The sequence below is a fragment of the Emys orbicularis genome, chromosome 2 (genome assembly GCF_028017835.1).
Source record: "Emys orbicularis isolate rEmyOrb1 chromosome 2, rEmyOrb1.hap1, whole genome shotgun sequence".
NCBI classification, from domain to species: domain Eukaryota; kingdom Metazoa; phylum Chordata; order Testudines; family Emydidae; genus Emys; species Emys orbicularis.
Genome location: NC_088684.1, coordinates 59,846,149 through 59,866,217, shown reverse-complemented (window position 1 = coordinate 59,866,217; position 20,069 = coordinate 59,846,149). Strand labels below are relative to the sequence as shown.

The 20,069-nt window shown below is 43.0% G+C and overlaps 1 protein-coding gene across 1 annotated transcript in view; it reads right to left on the bottom strand.

Annotated features, from left to right (window-relative positions):
• SLCO5A1 (solute carrier organic anion transporter family member 5A1) overlaps nt 1-19,298 on the bottom strand; it is a 115,586-nt gene extending 96,288 nt beyond the window's left edge. Inside the window, exon 1 of the mRNA XM_065399810.1 lies at nt 18,260-19,298. Within this exon, the coding sequence (XP_065255882.1) occupies nt 18,260-19,298 (1,039 nt within the window). The remainder of the gene's footprint in view (nt 1-18,259) is intronic.
• Nucleotides 19,299-20,069: the final 771 nt, after the last annotated feature.

The following is a 20,069-nucleotide window of genomic DNA, read 5'->3' as shown; positions in this document are numbered from 1 at the left end:
TTGTCCTCTTCCAGTCCTATGGAATCTCTCCCATTTTCCATGAGTTTCCAAAGATAATCGCTTATGGCTCAGATATCTCCTCAGTCAACTCCTTGAGTATTCTAGGCTGAATTTCATCAGGCCCATAATAAATTTAGGCCTTAATATGGGATATAATAATTTCAAATTTAGTTTCAACAGGTCTATTTTTTTTAAAAACTAACGTATTTAATTTCAATTTTAAAAATCCAATTTAAATTTAAAAAATCTGATTAAAAATAAAATTAAATATCAATTTTTATTCACCCTGCGTGGCAGTAACAGAAGTAATTTATTCATTTCTTTCAATACATGAAAAGCCTCTTAGAATATGAACATTTAATTTATAAAAAATGTCCCCTTTTTCTGGGAGATGTGCCACAAGGAAGGCAGGTCATGATTCCAAATATGATATCAAACTAAAATCCACCCATAAAAAAGTGCTATAAATACATGAGCCATTCAGCTAAGTATATCACATGTTTTAAAAATCCTAAGGCTAGCGGAGTGAGGGTTTCAGGCAGTTGTTAAAAATATGTGTGTCTAACATTAGATGTGTGCTTCAGCTGCTGCTTTTCAGAGCTGTGGAAAAAACCATTGAAGACAGATGTGACTTAGCTAATGTTGCATGTACTGTCATGTACACTCTCTGCAGCAGTCAGTCATTATCTGTAACAACACCTTTTCTAACACTCTTATTCAGTATGCAGTATTGCATACTATACAGTGTATGTATGAGGATAAATTGTGAAAACTTCTTTCATTGAATAGTGCATAGCTACAGAGAAATGAAGAGGAAATTTAAGAAATCAAATTCTTACTGAAAAACAGCCAGAATTTGTCAGAAATACGGATTTCATAAACAGAACCATGCTCTTTCAGAAGAAAACATCACTACACATGTAGAAGGAAGATGTCTAAAAGACTGCCTTGGTGTGCCTTGCAGAAATTTGGGGAATGCTGCAAGGCATTACTAGACTGTGTATATTCTACATCACTACAGTGCATAGATCCTTTTGTAAGTATTTTGAGGATCCTGTAGTTACTTTTAAGCTAATGGCACAATACCAAATACATTCAGCTTGAAAGAGCCCCAAATGCTTTTAAAAATTTAGTGCTATAAAATTTAAAGTATCATCAAAATAAGACAACCCAGATGTTTTTGCCCAAACTTTTCCTTGTTACAGAAATAATTAAATTAAACCCTTATGACCCTAGATCAGTATTTTGAATTATGCCTCAGGTGTACAAAATAGATTAGGTGAGAATATACACTAGCCATTCTAGCATATAAATAGATGTATTCAAGTAAGCATATTTTAGAACTTCTTCATCTTATATAAAAGTTGATGAAGGTGTATAGCAATAGACAATGTGCACAGTAAAATAATATTATAAAGCTCAACACACACATTTTTCTGCCCCAACTTTACTCACACGAGTAGCCACAATGACTTCAATAGGACTATTTGTATGAGTAACTGCTGATCCATGTAAGCGGTGGCACTCTGGTCATTAATGATTCTCTAAACAAAACTGGAAAGTCTGTGGCTGTTTCCTTGCTGCTGTCTCTGAACCAAATACCCCCTATGGAAATTCTACTGAAATTAGGGGTGATGCACAGGGAGTAAGTCAGTGCAGAATTTAGCACTTTATTAATAAAGTACTGCTGTGGAATGCCATTGCTGAAACATTTACAAAATGTCAAAACAGGTAAGTCTGCACTACAGTGACAGCATTCTTTGCAACTATGGGAAACAACCACAACATTCTTACTCTGTAGGCTAGTAGAGACTGAGTATACCACGAGTGACATACTAAGTCTCCTGGGGGAAGATAACAGCAAACAAAGAGCTTCACTGACAGTAGCCTCAGAAAAGGGGGGCATCGTGCTTTTCCTATTAGAGGATGAGTGCTAGTTAAAACCAACCAGGAAAAGAGAGTAAGAAGAGAGCATAACAGTGCATCTCAGAATTTCAAGCCATGTAAGAATGCACACACTAAGGACTGAAGACTTTTGCCACCAAACCCAGATCTGTTAACAAGGAAACATGACACCATTTATCCGCTTTTATCAAAGTGTAAAAGAAATTTAAGTTTTATATTTTTCCTGAAGCTTTAACAGTGGTTTGTTGGTTTATGAAATCTTTAGCAATCCCAATGTACTTTTATTCTTTCAAGCTATTATGTATACTTGGTATAGAAACCGAAAGATGATTTGCCCATAGTTGTAACATTTTGGGGATCACCCAGACCAGTAAGGGGTTCTGTCACCTCCTGCCTTGTAACTTTGGGTGTCTTAATGCTATGCTGCTATAGCTCAAAACTCTGAAACCAGTACCCAACCTTCCAACACAAAGGTCTCACCCTGGCTTCCACCTGCCTAGTTACCCCTTCCAAAGTGACCCCAATAGCCCTTCGGGTCCTGAGTCTCCCAAATCCGTCCCGAGTTCTTAACTATCAAACACTAAAACTTTTCCCTTCTGATTCATCACCCCCTGTGATGTTACTGACATAAACTGTGATGATATAGATCATTGTTGCAACCACTGTTATATATTTGCAGCAAATATCGTACAAAGGTTCTTGTGTAAGGTGTCTATGAAAAGGTTATGATTCGCTGGTTAAGATTATGTTATCTGTATGTGTGTGTCATTTTTGTAGTTGAAGTTATGAATATTGGCTATGTACTTGTATCTCAATGTGTTTTGATTCTAAGTAGCCTCAGTGAAGCATTTGGTCAGCTTTTTGAGAAAGGACTATTCTCTGTAAGTGCCCAATCAAGAAACACTTAACTAACAATGGACTTTGGGAGACGTCAATCCACATCTGAGCTTTCCTGGGAACGTTCAGACTAGTATGTAAACAATGGCATCGGCCTGTAAAGAACTGAGTCATGCATGGACATGTGACTTGCCCATGTGACTCCAAACTCCATCTTGCTGCTGTGATCTTCCACTGGGCAGAGAATATAAAAGGCTGCTACATCTCCTCCATCTTGTCTTCAATCCTGCTTCTGACCTCTGCTTTGCTACAAACTGAAGCTCTGAACAAAGGACTGAATGACCCATCTCAGCTGTGGATGTACTCCAGAGACTTGATTTGTGCCTGTAGCTTATTCCATCACTGCTACAAGCCTGAACCAAGAACTTTGCCATTACTGTATATAATTGATTCCATTTAACCAATTCTAGATCTCATCTATATCTTTTTCCTTTTATGAATAAACCTTTAGATTTTAGATTCTAAAGGATTGGCAACAGCATGATTTGTGGGTAAGATCTGACTTGTATATAGACCTGGGTCTGGGGCTTGGTCCTTTGGAATCGAGAGAACCTTTTTTCTTTTACTGGGGTATTGGTTTTCATAACCATTTGTCCCCATAACGAGTGGCACTGGTGGTGGTACTGGGAAACTGGAGTGTCTAAGGGAATTGCTAGTATGACTTATGGTTAGCCAGTGGGATAAAACCAAAGTCCTCTCTGTCTGGCTGGTTTGGTGTGCCTTAAAGGTGGAGAAACCCCAGTCTTGGGCTGTAACTGCCCTGCTCTAAGCAATTTGTCCTGAATTGGTACTCTCAGTTGTGTTTCGCCAGAGACGGCATCGTTACACCCCCAAGGAGTGAAACCTACCCCGAGTTATCAGTTCTCTTGGGGTTGCACACTCCACCAAAATTGCAGACCTGCTTAGGGTACAAATAAACAAAAAGGTTACTTAGTAGAAAAATCACAAATTCAAACATTAAATAGGAAGAAAAAGCAAATACATAGAAGTTACATAGCAAATAACCATAAAGACGCAACCTCAGGTTTTACACTTCTGTATTAACTATATTCCCTTCTCTAATACAAGTTATCTATGGCCTTTTAACAGTGTACCAGCATGCCCTCTGTCACAGGGATCCAGTGTTTCATTGACAGCAGCCCACTTAGATGCTGACCCTCCATTTCTGGACAGCCTGCTCTTCAAAGCCCTTCCCTTTTATCATGGGTTGCAGATTTTTTTTTCATTCTTTCCACTGTAGTGCCTCAGTGTAGACACTACCTACACCGATGGGAGGAGTTCTCCCATCAACATAGGTAATCTACCTCCCCAAGAGGCAGCAGCTGGGTCAACGGAAGAATTCTTCCAACAACCTAGCACTATCTACTCCGGGGGTTAGGATGACTTAACTACATCACTGAAGAGTGATTTTTTCACAAGCCCAACCAACGTAGCTGGATCGACCTAACTTTTTAGTGTAGACCAGGCCAGACAATGGTAATTCATGGTTACACTGAGCAGGGGAAACCCTCTCCTTCCTTAGTTTTTCAAGACTGGGGTTTTCTTTTCAATTTCAATGTCCTTCCATTAACTTTGATGGGCTACCCCACGGGCTGGCCTGAGCCCTCCCCACTGCCCAACCACATGCGGGGCCAGCCCTCCCCGGGGCCACCCGAGGCCCCCTCTGCCACCACACACACCCCCGCCCCGGGGATGGCCTGAGCCCTCCCTGCCTCCCGTCCACCAGCCCGAGCCCCCACCCCCCCCCAAGCAACTCTTCCTACTCCTCCCTCCAGCGCTGGGCTGGTGTTGCCACTCGACCCTCCACCCCCCGCATGTTCTTCCACACCCCACTAAGGGTCACCCCCCACTTTTTTGGCAAAACTGGGCATTTGTCGAGTTTGATCTTGGCAACTGGTGATTAGTTGGCCAGAACAAATGGGACAAATGCACAGTTTTGTCAAAAAAGTTGGGATAGCTGGGACAGGCCCTAAAAAAGGGACTGTCCCGGCCAAAACGGGACATATGGTCACCCTACTGTGAGGTGATACTGTAGTTGCACTCTAGTTACAATTACCTACACATAAATACATGTATCCATTCATAACTATATACATACCGCCTAATGGCCATCAAGGTCAGGTCAGAACATCACACGCTTTCATAAAAGACCTTACTTGACATATATTTATACACAATAACTTTGTATGCAACCAGTTGATTCAATTGATTATTCTGTGAGGTTCAGACTCCCTGTTCTCTCCTTGAAGTGTCTGGACCCTGATTTTCACAATAATTTACAAAAATAAATTAAAAGTTGCACAGATCTATTCCTGTGCTCCTTGAAGTCAATGGCAACACTCCTGTAGATATCCATGATTTATTAACCTTCTGAGTAGTAACTTTTTCTTGCTTACACGCGACATTCAATTTAGTCCTCAGAAGTGGCAAGTTTTCATATCTATCACTCTTCATGAGCACAAACACATCAATATTAAAAAAATATTGAGAATTCTTTAATATATTTTAACTTGTTTTATATCTAAACAGACATTTAACTCCTCCATGCCATGAAGCACTAGTGCCAACTTCACATTATCTTAAGAAGAAGATAGTTTTCAGGTAATACGTTCTGTTTGAAACCCTTAGGATAACCCATAAGACAGTTTAAACATTTTGTACCGAATAAATTATTTTATGATTTGTTTTTATACTATCTAAATATTTCATATTAGGAAATATGATGAATTATACAACTCAGATTCCCAGTGGCATTTTTAAAGCAATTGTATCAGTTATAAATATGAATACTTAGAGGGCTTGATTGCAGCTAACACAACTATTGTGAAACATTAGCAGCTCTAACTGGAAAGAAGGAATTAGTTAAAATGAATATTAAGAAGTATTATAGAACTGGCAGATGAAAATGCCAAGTACGTTTACCAAAAAACCGCTCTGAACTGATGGCACTGACTTGTGCTCTCTTAATACTTGCTTCACAATTCCACATAAGAAGATTAATGTCTATTTTGGCACTATGTATAACAAAAATCAGCACAAGTATACACTACATAACCAAAAGTTTGTACCAAAAAACTGAACCATATAATCACACTCACACATTTACTTTTCAAGTCAGGTCTCCCATATTAGAAAGCAACCAGCTGATGGTTCACCTAAATCCATCAAGTTGTTTGTTACTCACAGGCAAGTCAGAAAAATGTGAACAGGACTTTTTTATTTTTAGTTTCTGAGGAAAATGCAGCAAGGCACATATCCAAGGGAAGAATTTTGTCTTTCATATTATTTTTCAGTACTTTTGCATACAAAAACCTCACAATACAGCACAGATGCTGGACACTGGCTCCATTCTTTTTTCACCAGCCACGCTGAGGGCACAAAGGCAACAAAGAATAGCCCTATCACAACATCCAGAGATTTCATTGACATAATAGCTAGTTCTATGCCACCAACTCCCTCAGCGTGTGGGTGGTTTCTGGACAGGCCAGGGATGAGGCTGGACCCAGTCTAGCCTAGAGGAGTCACTCTAGCAACCGGAACTTGGGGCAGCCCTTAGGCCCAGAGCCTATGTTCCCCCAGCACAACACAATTGGGCTGAAATGGCTGAATATCTTTATTAAAAGAGAAAGGGAAAGTTCATAGTATTCCTGATATATTACTCCATTGTTTATTTTTTTCTGTCAAATATAGGAAGATGTCTACCTTCTAACATAAACCTCACTGATGTCAACACTTCTAACACAAGTATTCAGCAACCCATGCAGTATCTGTACAAGGTCTATCTCTTCCAGTTTGCAGACACACTTTCTCCACCAATACCTCCACACAACTTGGACAGTATGAACAATCAAAAGGGTACTTCTCACACCTAGTGACCCATAAGCATGGTACCATGATGGGGTCCTTTTGTTAGTCTTGACAGTTATTCTTGCAGTTTGTCTGCTTCTCTACATTTCTTCAACCATAGAGAACTATAACAGTGAGCTTTTTCCAAAGTTGTATTCGAACCATGCTAGGTTTTTGTTTGAGGGGAAAGGGGAGGTTAATGATCTAATTCTGTTTCCTTACATTAATAAATCAAATATTCCATTTGCTACTTAAAATCTTACTACTTATTACAATGGCCCAGATTCTAACTGTGTCAGTGGAAATCTGGAGGGACTCATAACTGTACCCCCACGCTCCCCGCCCCCTTACCATGCCGCTCAGAGCACCAGGACTGGCAGTCGCGCTGCCCAGCCAAAGCCAAATGAAGTATATTGTGTATTCCTTCATTTGTCTCTGGCGACCATCCTCTACCATCCTAATCTTGGGTTGGAAAGGAACAAATGGACTCATTATCCTTTAACAGCCTTTCTCATCCCCCTTTTCCATTAGCTTCCCTGGCTGTTAATCCCAGAGACTAGTTAATCAGTTTGATCTCATTTCACATAGAAGGGCTGATCTCCTTTTAATTGTCACAAATGCTAGTCTGGTCTGTTTGACTGGCAGTTGTCCCATCTAGTCTTCAAGTAGGTTTTTCAAGGTGAACTGGCTATCCACTTTCTGTTTGGAGAGACTCTAAACACCAGTGGGAAAAAGGTTCAAGCCATTCCCCTGAAAACCTCTCGCAAAGGGCCCCCAAAAGCTTCTAATTCTGAGCCATGATTGACAACTAAATCAAGCCAACTTGCCCTCCTCCCTTCGCAATGCGGAGTGGAAAGGTGTGGAGCTGACTAGAGGGATGTCAGGGCTTTGTACTCTTCTGTACCTGTGGCTTCACCTCCAGAGCAGGAGCATTTTGGTATGAGAGAGATTACTTCTTCAAAGATACCTCCCTTCCTTCTGTGCTCCAACAGCCACTAGAGCAGCCATGGAAGGAAACATAGGGATGTTATCGTCCATTCCCAGCTACTTATTTCTCCTCCTGTTGACTGGTTTTAGGATGGCCAGAGACCAGTCAAGAGATTTGTCTCCCTATCCACATCTATCACAGGGATTTAAGATCACCCAAAATAAAAACCAACTCAGGTATGGATATTAGAAACAAGGTAAGTAAATGGGGTATGCTATAAAGGACTCCCAATACAGGTAAGCAAGGTAAATAGATAAAGGTAACACTATAATTACACTGCCAGTGACCAAAAAGGGTTCACAGAGCACCAGGACTGGCAGCCACGCTGCCTGGCCGGAGCCAGCCACGCCGCTGCGCTGTCTAGAGCACCAGGGCAGGCCGGCGGCTCTCACAGTCGCGCTGCCAAGCAGGAGCTCGCAGCCCTGCCACCCAGAGCGCTAGTGGCACGGCAAGCTGAGGCTGCGGGGGAGGGGGGACAGCTGGGGAGGGGTCAGGGTCTAGCCTCCCCGGCTGGGAGCCCAAGGGCCGGGCAGGATGGTCCCGCAGGCTGGATGTGTCCCTCAGGCCAAAAAGTTTGCCCACCTCTGGTTTACTCCCTTCCCAAGACAGGTCCCAGGTGAGGGGTATGGAGGACTTAAAAGGTCTCTACCATTTCTTGCAGTTTGTGTCTGAAACCTCGACCTCACAACTCAGATTGGGTCCGGAACCGACCAGGTGACTCAGCAGGGTGAGGAGTGGACCTCAGGCAACAGGTAGGTAGTAACTCTGCTTGATGCTGGCGATTCTTCTTCCTCCTTCTCTGCAGCGTCGTGGGGGCAAGTAAGATCCAGATGAGGGGGTGGCAGCTAGCAACTCACCCTTGCGTGCAAGTGTGTTAAACCCTCCCACAACCCTAAGGCGCGGTGCTCTGTCTTATGCACCTGAGTAGAACACACTGCTGTGGTCCAGCACTCTGCCACTCAGATGGGCAGCAGCTTCCCTCTGATGTGCTAACCCTTATATGCCCTGTTGTTACTGGGCAGATCACGTCACATGGTTGCCCACCTTTCAGTAGAAAGGGCGGGAAACTATACCTGAGGGGGGGGGGAGAAGGGCAGCCAAGATGGATTCTTAGTTGTTGTTGTCTGGAATTCAAGAGGGCATGTGGGTATTAATGCCAAAATAGAAATACAGAAATTCTCCCCCTACAGTCCTGCAGTCAAGAGAGCACACGCAGAACAGCAACACCTCTGTAAAATAACATAATTACCGCTCCATGAAAGTATTCAGTCATTGAAGCTGATGACGGATCCCAGAGCAATATGGAGCCCTCAGAGATCCAGGTAAGTGCAGGTGCCAGTTAGTGCAGGTGCCAATTTTAGAACATGGTTACATGCTCTAGGCTACTCCTTTTTTAGCTCTGCTATTGAATAATTATTCAACAAGGACTGAATTGTGGCATTAAGCCTCAGTAACGCATTGTAGAGTGAGTAGTTCTACCAAGGCAGTACAACCTCAAGAAAATATCATGCCTCACGCTGCCTCCTGCAGAGCACAGAAGTTTCACCAACCTTAAAGCGGGAGCAGCATACACTCCCCTCATCTCCATGGCCACCCAACTCCCATGACTGGTGAAGAAAAAAGGCACAGCCAAGGCCTCACTACTTCCCTCTGCCTCTTCAGTACTCTCTATACACAGGCTAGCCAGCGGCATGAACACTCCTCTTGCGTCTGGCACCTGTGAGAGGAAACAAGGTTCCCTGTGCCCTCTCCCTCCATCAGTGGTGGCTGAGCACAACCCAGTCCTTGAGTTATGTCATCAACGAGATCTTGATGGCAAAGTACATTGGTAAATTCTGGCTCTCTCTCAGGCTCAGGTTGGCCATCCCTGGTCTGTAGGGACGTAGGGAGGGGAGACAAAGTTGTACACTGTAGAATTGTTTTATTTTTTAACCTAGGAATTTACATTAAAAAAAATCAGGTTAAAATAACATTACTCAGGTTGTGAAATCAAGCACTCAGAAGTCAAAAAATGTCAGAATTAGAGCTGCCCATGCAAACTTAATTTGGTTTCTTGTACACATGCATTATGATACAATTGTTAATTACATGAGCACATACTTTTTTTTTCAACAGAACCCCTGCAACATTCAGTCCACAAGAAAGATGGTTTCAAGGAACAAATCAGGATTGTGTAGTAAGTAAGGCTGTTGTATGTAGCACCTCCTACTTCATTTGATTGTGAATGAACATCAAACTTGCCATAAAAATGCTAGGTGCTTTGAAAGTTCAGGTCATAGGGTTGTTAAATTAGGCACCCAAATCATTGAGACACCCAAAATTGGTGGGCACTTTTCCAAGTTATTGCCTTAATCTCCTTATGCCTTCATTTCCAACATGTGAAATCCCTCCCTGCCTCACAGAAATGTTGCAAAAATAACTTTATTAAGGTTTGTGAGGCTCAGATACTACAGTGATAAGTGCTATTAAAATCCATAGGAAATCAATAATTCTGTATTCAAAGCAAGGTTTAGAAAGATGATGTTCAGCGAATGAAGTATGGTGTCACACACTGAATGGTGAGGATAACAAGAAATACTGAACAGCTGTCTCATTGACTGAGCACTGTCCACCTTGTGCAACGATAAAGTTGATCTGGTCTCTTTAAGATTCTCAGGAACCACAGCAAACTCCCTCTAGGTCAGGGATCTCACACTCAAATCACCACGAGGGCTACATGAGGACTAGTACATTGGCCTGAGGGCCGCATCACTGAAACCTTTTCATAGAATGATACAAAAGTATAGCCAAAAATGAAAAAAAATGAAGAGTAATATAGTATGCCATTAAAAGTCAATGTACTGTATTAACTTTTTTAAAACTGTAATGCGAAAAGTCAGTGCTAATTTTGACAGTCATTTCATTTTTGGCCATTTAGCTGGCAGCGTTTTGCATCAACCAGAGCATCAATATTAGGTTCGATATCCTGAGATGAAACCAGTCTCAGTGTTGCTTGCAAATTGTACCACATTCCATACAAAAAACTACACTAAGAGAATGTTAAGACTGCACAGTTAAGCACACATGCCAAAAGTAGGGTTGCACACACAACTTTTTCTCTGCCCCTTTGAGACTATGTGTTATCATGTAATCTTTTAATTACAGGGTCATGTACTGTTTCTCATATAATACACCTCTACCCCGATATAATGCGACCCAATATAACACGAATTCGGATATAACGCGGTAAAGGAGTGCTCTGGGGGCGGCGGGGCTGCGCACTCCGGTGGATCAAAGCAAGTTCGATATAACGCGGTTTCACCTGTAACGCGGTAAGATTTTTTGGCTCCCGAGGACAGCGTTATATCGAGGTAGAGGTGTATATACCTTTTTTCTACACCCTTAAATTGTATAGCATCTTACAGTGATTTTTCTACTGACCTTTATTGCGTTGTCACAGTAGCCCAATATATGCTTACTAGCAAAGGACTTGCCACTTACCATAAACTTGAGTGGCTAAGTATGAGTGAGGGTGAGCAAATGTGTGTTGTGATGGGAAGCTGTGTTGATTTGTGCCTGCAAAAAACCCCACTCCACCCCTTCCATGAGGCCTCGCCCCTGCCCCACTTCTTCCCACCCTTCCCCGCCCCCATTCCAACCCCTTCCCCAAAATCCCAGCCCCAACTCGGCCCCCTCCCTGCCCCTATTCCAACCCCTTCCCCAAATCCCTGCCCTGGCCCCGCCTCTTCCCCGCCTCCTCCCCTGAGCGCGCCGCGTCCCCGCTCCTCCCCCTCTCCTTCCTGGAAAGTCTTAAGTGCCACCAAACAGCTGTTTGGTGGTGGGAAGCTCTGGGAGGTAGGTGGAGGAGCGGGCATGCAGCGTGCTCAGGGAGGGGGAAGGGCGGGGGGGAGGGGAGCTTGGCAGGCCACAGGAAATAACTCCACAGGCTGGCCGCGTGTTTGAGACCCCTGCTCTAGGTCCTCACATCCACATTGCATCTAAATCTTGCTGATTTATTCTGCATAACATCTCTAAGATACTGCCTTTCAAATCCACACAGCTAAAACTCTCACCTAAACTCTCATCACCTCACGCCTCCAATACTTCACACACTTCTCTCTGGACATGACAAATGCAATCTTACCCCGCTCATACCCATCCAGAATGCTGCTGCTAAAATGATTTTCCTAGACCGTTGCTTTGACCACATCACCCTCTCTTTGAATCCCTCCACTAGTTCCTCTTCTCTACTGCATCAAACACAAGCTTCTCATATTCATTTTCAAGGCCTTTCTCAGCCTCTCCCCTCCAGTACAGTACCTATCGTCTCTCATTCACTACTGAGCTGCCAATGCTCACCTCTGATCAGGCACCATGTCAGTCCCCATTGTCCACTAGTTAAAATTTTCAAACAAGCACTTTCGTGCTTTCTCCCATGCTTCCCTACACATTTGGGAGGTGCTTCCCACAAAGCTACCTCATTATCCACCTTCAAATCCCTCCTCAAAACTCTTCTTTGCCGTGATGCCTACAAAAAACTCGACAACAGCTAAGCTGCTGGCATGCAGAGACCACTGCTTGTCATGCTGACCAATATTGTCTCATTTCCTTGAACTCTCCCATCTGTCTATATCCATCTGTTGTCAGTTGTCTTATTAGATTGTAAGCTCCTTGGGTGGGGGACGGGGGACTGTCTCTTTGTTATGTGTTTGTACAGCATCTAGCACAATGGGCTCCTGGTCCATAACTAGGGTTCATATAAGCTATGGTAATACAAATAAATAAATAAATAGCAGCACATAAAGGGCCAAATGCCAAGCTCCAGATCCCATCCTCTAGTGGCATAAGCTGCCTGAACTCTGATGGCATAGGCTCAAACGTGAGTGGAGCAGAATCAGGCCATTCAAGAGATGTGCTGATTCAGCACTTATCCTGGGCAGCTTCTAACAGTGGATTGGTCCACTGAAGCCCAGATTCGATTTACAGCTGCCCTCCGCCAGTGGAACTATTAGAGGAGCAGGGCAGTGGTACTGCTGGTGCAGGTGCAGCTATTTGCACTCTTTTCCTGTTCCCATGGAAATGAATCTGCTTGCAAACACAACTAGAGATCTGACGGAGAGTCCTTTTACGCATTTCATGAAAAATATATGATGGGCACATACAATAGTTAACTATGAAACACTGATAGGTCAAAGATTTCAAAGTAAAATGAGAGTATTAAGATGGCCTAGCTGACATTGTGAATCCAGAGATTCATTATGAAACTAAGGCAGGAGTCAAACTTTTTTTTAAATCAGTCAGATATTATTTCCCTACAGCTTGGGAAAGGATAAGTTCCTTTGGCTCCCATCCCAGCTATCTGTATCAAGTGCATTTACACAGGCTTTATCCAATTTTCCAGATAGTCACCCATAACGCTTTATCCTTGCAGAAACAGTAATTACGTTCTGAAAACTGAGGTTACCCTATACTAAAATTAAACTGTTTTATGCATTTTAACTCGTACTCCATCATAATCAGTCTAAAGCATTCTGGAATCTAAAAATGTAATATGTCTCATACAAAGGCTAATTCATTCGGTAGTCATTTTAGTAAAGAACCTTAACTTCTATCAAAATACTGTGTTAATTAGGGTTACCATACGTCCGGTTTTTCCCGGACATGTCCGGCTTTTTGGTAATCAAACCCCCGTCCGGGGGGAATTGCCAAAAAGCCAAACATGTCCGGGAAAAATACCGCCGGCCGGGCACTTCCCCTCCCGCGGCTGCTGTGCTCCTCTCCTGACTCTTTGGCTCTGTTTAAGAGCCGAGCTGCCCAAGCGCTACCGGCTTCGGGCAGCCCCCATGCCTCCGGATCCTGAGCCGCTGGCCGGGCACTTCCCCTCCCGGGCTCCAGGGGCGCAAGGTCCAGAAGCATGGGGCTGCCCGAAGCCGGTAGCGCTCGGGCAGCTCGGCTCTTAAACAGAGCCGAAGAGTCAGGGGAGGAGCACAGCAGCCGGAGCCCGGGAGGGGAAGTGCCCGGCCGGGGGCGCAGGGTCCGGAGGCATGGGGGCTGCCCGAAGCCCAAGCGCTACCGGCTTCACAGTTTGCCGGGCAGCCTCCAGACCCCGCGCCCCTGGCTGGGCACTTCCTCTCCCAGGCTCCAGCTGTGCTGGGGAAGCATTGGCCGGGGGCGCAGGGTCTGGGGGCTGCCCGGCAAACAGTGAAGCCGGTAGCGCTCGGGCAGCCCTTTTCGCGTGGCTGGGAGGGAGGAGGGGGAATGCGGGGCGCTCAGGGGAGGGGGCGGAGTTAGGGCGGGAACTTTGGGGAATGGGCGGGGAAGGGGCGGAGTTGAGGCGGGGCTGGGGGTGGGAAAGGGGCGGGGCCAGGGCCCTGTGGAGTGTCCTCTTTTTTATTTTTTAAATATGGTAACCCTAGTGTTAATGTAATGCTTTTTTAATAAAAACTGAAAATAGCTTTCCACACATACAGAAACTCACAAAGTAAATATATTATATACTTTAATGTGTAAATGAGCAATTTCTTTTTATATAGTGTGTTGCCTGCTTTACAAAAGTTATTCTACAACTGAAGTGCCTAATAACACTCTCCCCATCAAATGCTCAAGATCTCATCTTTTCAGGTGATAAATTATAATCAAGAGCCACAAGTGCGTGCACAAATCATGGTTCTTTAAGCCATCCAAGTACACCTTCACTGGATCGTTAGAATTACTCAAGGTGTAAGTCAGTTTTAGAATTTGTCAGTTGGCAGGAACGGTGCCAAGAGTACACACAAAAAAAGAAAGAAAGAAAGAAAAAAAGAAGTTAAGATCCAATCCAGTTCCCATTGAGATCAATGGGAGTTTGCCATTGATATAAATGCGAGTAGAAATTGGCCACTTCTGGATAATTTGCATATATCAGGCCATTGAAAGCAGACATGTCTCATAGTAACAGAACCTACAAGGAAGAGAATGGAGTACTGAATAAAAATAACGAGGAGTCCTTGTGGCACCTTAGAGACTAACAAATTTATTTGCTTATGCCCAAATAAATTTGTTAGTCTCTAAAGTGCCACAAGGACTCCTCTTTGTTTTTGCTGATACAGACTAACATGGCTACCACTCTGAAACCGGAATACAAATAACCCACTGATTGCCCGCTTCTGTCTTGGATTCTGCCGCTTTGCCTCTTCTTCTATTTCTCAGGTGCCTGCCATGACAGTGACTTTTTCAAAGACATGAAGGCCTCCAAATTTCACATCTTACACTTTCTCCTATTCATATGTTGGCACAAAAGGGTCGACAGGTGTAAAGGAGCATGTGGAATCAATGCAGCATTGCTGTTACAGAAAAGAAACTTTTTTTAAAAAAATGAAAGAAAAGAGTATTTACAGCACTGTGCAAACTGCCCAAGTACACACATCACTGCTTGGCACCTTTGTCTTAATAAAAATGACATACCACCTTGTAAATTGGCACAGTGCCATCCTGACAGATGGGCTGAAGTGTAGGCAGCCAAGAGACTACGTATAAGCACCAAATGTGTTTTCTGAGAGCAGGACTTCCAGCCAGAATGTTAAAACAGCTGTCCACCCTGAGCTTGCATGCCTACGCTTAAGAGGATATGCTATTGCCACTCAACCCGTGAGCTGGATTAATTTAGAAAATAAATAAAATAGCTTCCACAGCCACATAAGGTGAGTTTTCATAGAATCAGGATTAGTGATCTGCAGGGGCTTTACAGAATTACAATTAGTGTAAAAATGGGCGAGCCTTAAAGGGTTGTAAGAGGTTTTAAGCTCTAAGGTTTTGCAGAACTTTTTTTAAGTTGTATGGTTGTAAACAAAAAGTCTCAATTAAGAATATTTTTCTGAGTAAAATACTCAGAAGCAGTACAAGTTAAATTATCTGTGTCAATGTCTTTATATTTTGAAATATGAAAGATATTTTTAAAAAAAACCACTCTCCTCACTGAGATATGCTTTACTAAGCATCAGCTCATTGTTTTTTCTCTTCAGAACATCTCTCAGCGACCATGACCCCTCATTGAATTGAAAATTACATACCACAGATGTGGGGGTAATACCCACGTGACTAAATTACAGAGCCATTTGATAAATGCATTTATTCTTCACCATCAGCTACCTTGCCTGCCTTCTGCCCATTAATCCATCTCATCATCAGGACTTCTAAGAGTTCAAACCTCTGAGCAAGTCTCAAATAGCCTTATTTGTTTAAATCAATAGATAAATGTTTTCTCTTTTCCCAAAAGATGAAATATAATATCATGTTTACCCACATAATATCACTGATCTAAGCCCCAAATGTGCAACATTCAGTCCTGAACAAGTGGCAGTTTTAAAAGTCCAATATATTACTCAATCCCACAGAGCTTTACACTGTTGAAGAGAGGCAATACCCAGATTTCCAAAGGAAAACAACACATTCTTATAGCCCTGTAAGGTCCTGAGATATTGGACTATATACAGCTGTGATTTTTTTTATATATATATACAGCAAAGCTATTTTAGCAATTTTAGAGGTGTTTTTATTGTATTCACTGAAATTTTTCTCCCCATAATCCCTATACTGATGGATGCATTAGCTAAATTGTTCAAATGTGGGTGCCTAAAGTTAGGCACCTAAATTCAAATTTAAGCATCTAAATAAAACATCTTTTTATGAGTTGTGCATCCATAGCAAAGAATCTGAAGCCAATAATGTTGCAGTCAGGGTAAGTCAGAGCAAAATCAATCCCATAACTCCAGGCTCACATCCATTTCTTCATACATCTCCAACTCCCTTTTGCTTTGTTAATTTAAAAGGCAGTCTTTTAAAACTTTGATTTTCTTTGTATTTTCTTTTATTTCAATATCCTCCACTCAGAGCACTTGGGCAAGCAGAACACTTTCACTACTAACACACAATTTCAGAACCCTGATCTTGCTTCCCTCTTCAGACTCAAAGACTGTCTTTCTGCTTTTTTGCTTGCCACAGAAATCTCTCTCCTTTCCGTGAAAGTTTCAAATCCCTTTCTCTGCCACTACAAGCTATAGTTACTAATCCTGACCTGATTGCTTACCTCGCTTCCAAACACCAAGAAAGCTCACTCCATGCTACTTTGCATTTCCACATCAACACCACTTAACCAGAGGGGAGGAGGGAAAGGGAAGGTACTCTGTTGCCTACTCAATATTTCACTATGATGATTTGTGACTGATAAAACATACTAGGTCTTTTTTGAAAACCAGCACTACCCAAAATGCCTTGGGTTTTGTAAAGACACTGCCTAGAGAACTAGCTTAAAAATGGTTCAGGGCACAATCAAATTGCTGATGAATAAGTCAAAAGGAACAAAAATAGTGATCCTGGGGCCTTCCCCATGTGATCTAATATTTCTGCTGAATACAGTAATTACATGCATACCTTCTCACTTCATTAGGCATGTTTCATTCATGAATGCCCATTTTCCATGGAACTATTGCTTTTAAGGTTAACATGAAGGAAAAATAATTTAACTTGAGGTCAATAATAATAACTCTACAAAAACAGTAATGATGAGCATCCAAAACCATTTAGTAGTCCTCTCAATCCCTCAGAGCCTCTGCTTTCCTTTAAAATAATACAGTACAATGTAAGCAAGCTTCATTTCGTACAGGATAACACAAAATACTACTGTAAACTTGAAAACCAGTGCACTGCTTCCCCCATAAGCACATTGGGAGTGCTAGTCATGATTTCTAAAAGCCTAACTGGTCTGTGACTCAATTATCTGAACGATCACCTGTCTTCCATCATTGGAATGACTATCCACTGGGTCACTCTCACAATCTCAGGATTAAACTGGCAAGGGCCAGGTGCCAGTTGTTCTCTGGGGGTGACCTAATACCTCCCTACCAGCTGTCCACCAAAATCTAAGGTTGGAGAACTTCAGGACACAGCCTGACATGCATTTCTGGTCAAGTTTTTGATTGATTTAAGGATCAATTTAACAGTTGAGATGGGGGGGAGGGGTTGTTTAATTTTGTGACCTTTCCATGGAGGTTGATTATTTCCCATTATTTTATTAATGTTTTTTAAATTACGTAAAGTTTTCAGATGATTTAGTGATGAGTGCCAAAACACATTTCTAAACAAGGATAAATAAATATTAGGAAAATAAAGTATGTTATTCAAATATGACAGCTCTTCTACAAAATGTTATGACTCTATGGTAAAGATAGGTTAGCTGAAGTTTTGAAATACAAGGCTTCATTATTATCAAAGATCTCTTATGGAACATTGTAAACTGTAAAATAACATTTATTTCTGAAAAACTGTTACCTACTATTGTTATCTGTAATCCCAAAAATTACTATAACTGACACAGATTAGAGAAAAAGACCCGCTGTACATTTGAGACCTTGTGTGTGTAGTCAGTGTCACGGTTTCTCAAAAACAGGTGACACTAACTGATTATATATAAGAGAATTGGTCAATACAGCAGGGGAGAGAAAAAATACATTAAAAAATGTCACTGTTACACTACAAAAAGTAGCAGGGAAACTCAGGGCAGGTATAATACCTGGAACTAACTTTAATTCATGTTTTGAAAAGGATTAGATTTTGAGCCAATGGTGTCCCTTTAAAAAGCTTACAGTTATTTTTACTAAGATGCCTTACCTAGGTACAGTGATGCATTTTCTTTCTTGACATTGTCATCTAAGTAGGTTGGTCCCAGGGTGTAGATGGGTGTGGAGCCCATGCCAATGAGAATTTGGGCACAAATGAATAAAGCTACATAGAGGGAGTGATCATTTCCACCTGAGTCCTTGACACAGGCTGGTGACTCCAAATGGTCTTTGGCGGTATTATTGCCAGTCACGCACAAGCCCTCGTTAGAGAGGGAAGAGTTCAATTCTTGGATCTGATATGGTGGAGAGATGAAATGAGGTAAAGAAAAAAGTGCAGCCCCAAGAGCAATGAAAAACCCACCTACGGCAAGCCAGAGTGGCCTCCGTCCGCGCCCCCCAAAGTAACTGATGAACACCACGACCACCAGACTACCAATATCAAAACAGCTGACCAGCAGCCCAGACTCAGAGCTTTTCAAACTGTACCTCCTCTCAATGGTGGTAATAACACTGCTCAGATACCCAGAGACCATTAAGGACTGAATGAAGGTCAGAAAGCACATGCACACCAAGAAGAAACGGGAATCTGTCAACACCACGCTGAGACACTTTCTACCTGGGAGAGCTAGCAACGTGGAAGCTGGGGAAACACCTTTGCTTGTGCCAGCAAAGTTATTACAGTCTGTCCTCTCAGTGAAACTCCCGACCCCTGAAAAGCTGGAGGCTGTGAAAGAAAACACAGTCCCAGAAGCAGCAGCAACAGCACCGTTACTGTGAGCTGATTTGTCAGTGTCAAGGCCACATCTCAGGTCAGACCTCTCTTGGAAACTGCGCAAGAAACTCCGTTTTGTCTCAAGGAGGGTGCTTTGTGTTGTGGTAATCCGAGGAGCAGACCTGTTCAGAGCTGGCAAACTTCTGGACCTGAAGCTCTCTGCTTGATCCTCCGGCTGCCGTTCTCTGGGGGAGAATGGGTGCTGCTGCTTTATCGCCGGCAACGCCATGCTGGCAGCAACTCTGGTTTGCGTTAAGTTAAAAAACAAACAAACATCGGACACATTGTATTGTTCAGTTAGAACCTCCGTTGCCATTTCATCATGTAAACCCAAGGAAGTGTAACATATTCTCTGTGGATTTACTTCCCCAACTCCAACACACAACTAACCATGGCACATATCAATGTATAGGAGCACGTGTCTAGCGGTGTCCTTTGTGGCTCCATCCTTCTTAGCGCTTCTTAGGGAGCCGTCCTAGCAGCCGAGCTATGAACAGCTTGGACGGTGCCGCTATCCTTCTGCTGGAACATTTCCCACGTGGATTAATTCGCCACGTTTAACAATGAAAAAGTGCCAGGGTGCAAGGTGCAGCCCAGCCTGGGCAAGGGAGAGCCCTTGGACATCTGCATCTTTGCCTCTTCCTATCCGCAGGCTGCAGCGGGGAGGCTGTCGGCACGGAATCCTGTTTAAAACCTCCTGATGGCAAATCTGCCAATCTGTAATGCAGAGAGATCAAGCAGAAGGTCAGCGAGCTGCTTTTGTCCTGCTTTGCCCGGAACTAGCTCCCAACCGCAGCTCCCCGACCTGAGGCTAGAAAAGGACATGAAGGGCTCTGTTGCCAAGCTCCCTCTCCACTCCTGAACAATAAGAGCAGGACGTCTGAGACCCTTTCCCAGCAATCGTATACCCCCCTCACCCCCATCCCACACCCACACCCACTCCCTTGACTCTGTCCAGTTTAAACCTTCTCTCTTGTAATGGTCTCATAGTTAACTTCTCAAATATGACTCACTCAGATTCATTTTATTTTGAGGGAACCAATTATAACCATTTCCCACCCCCTACTGGATTGCTCCCACTGAAATA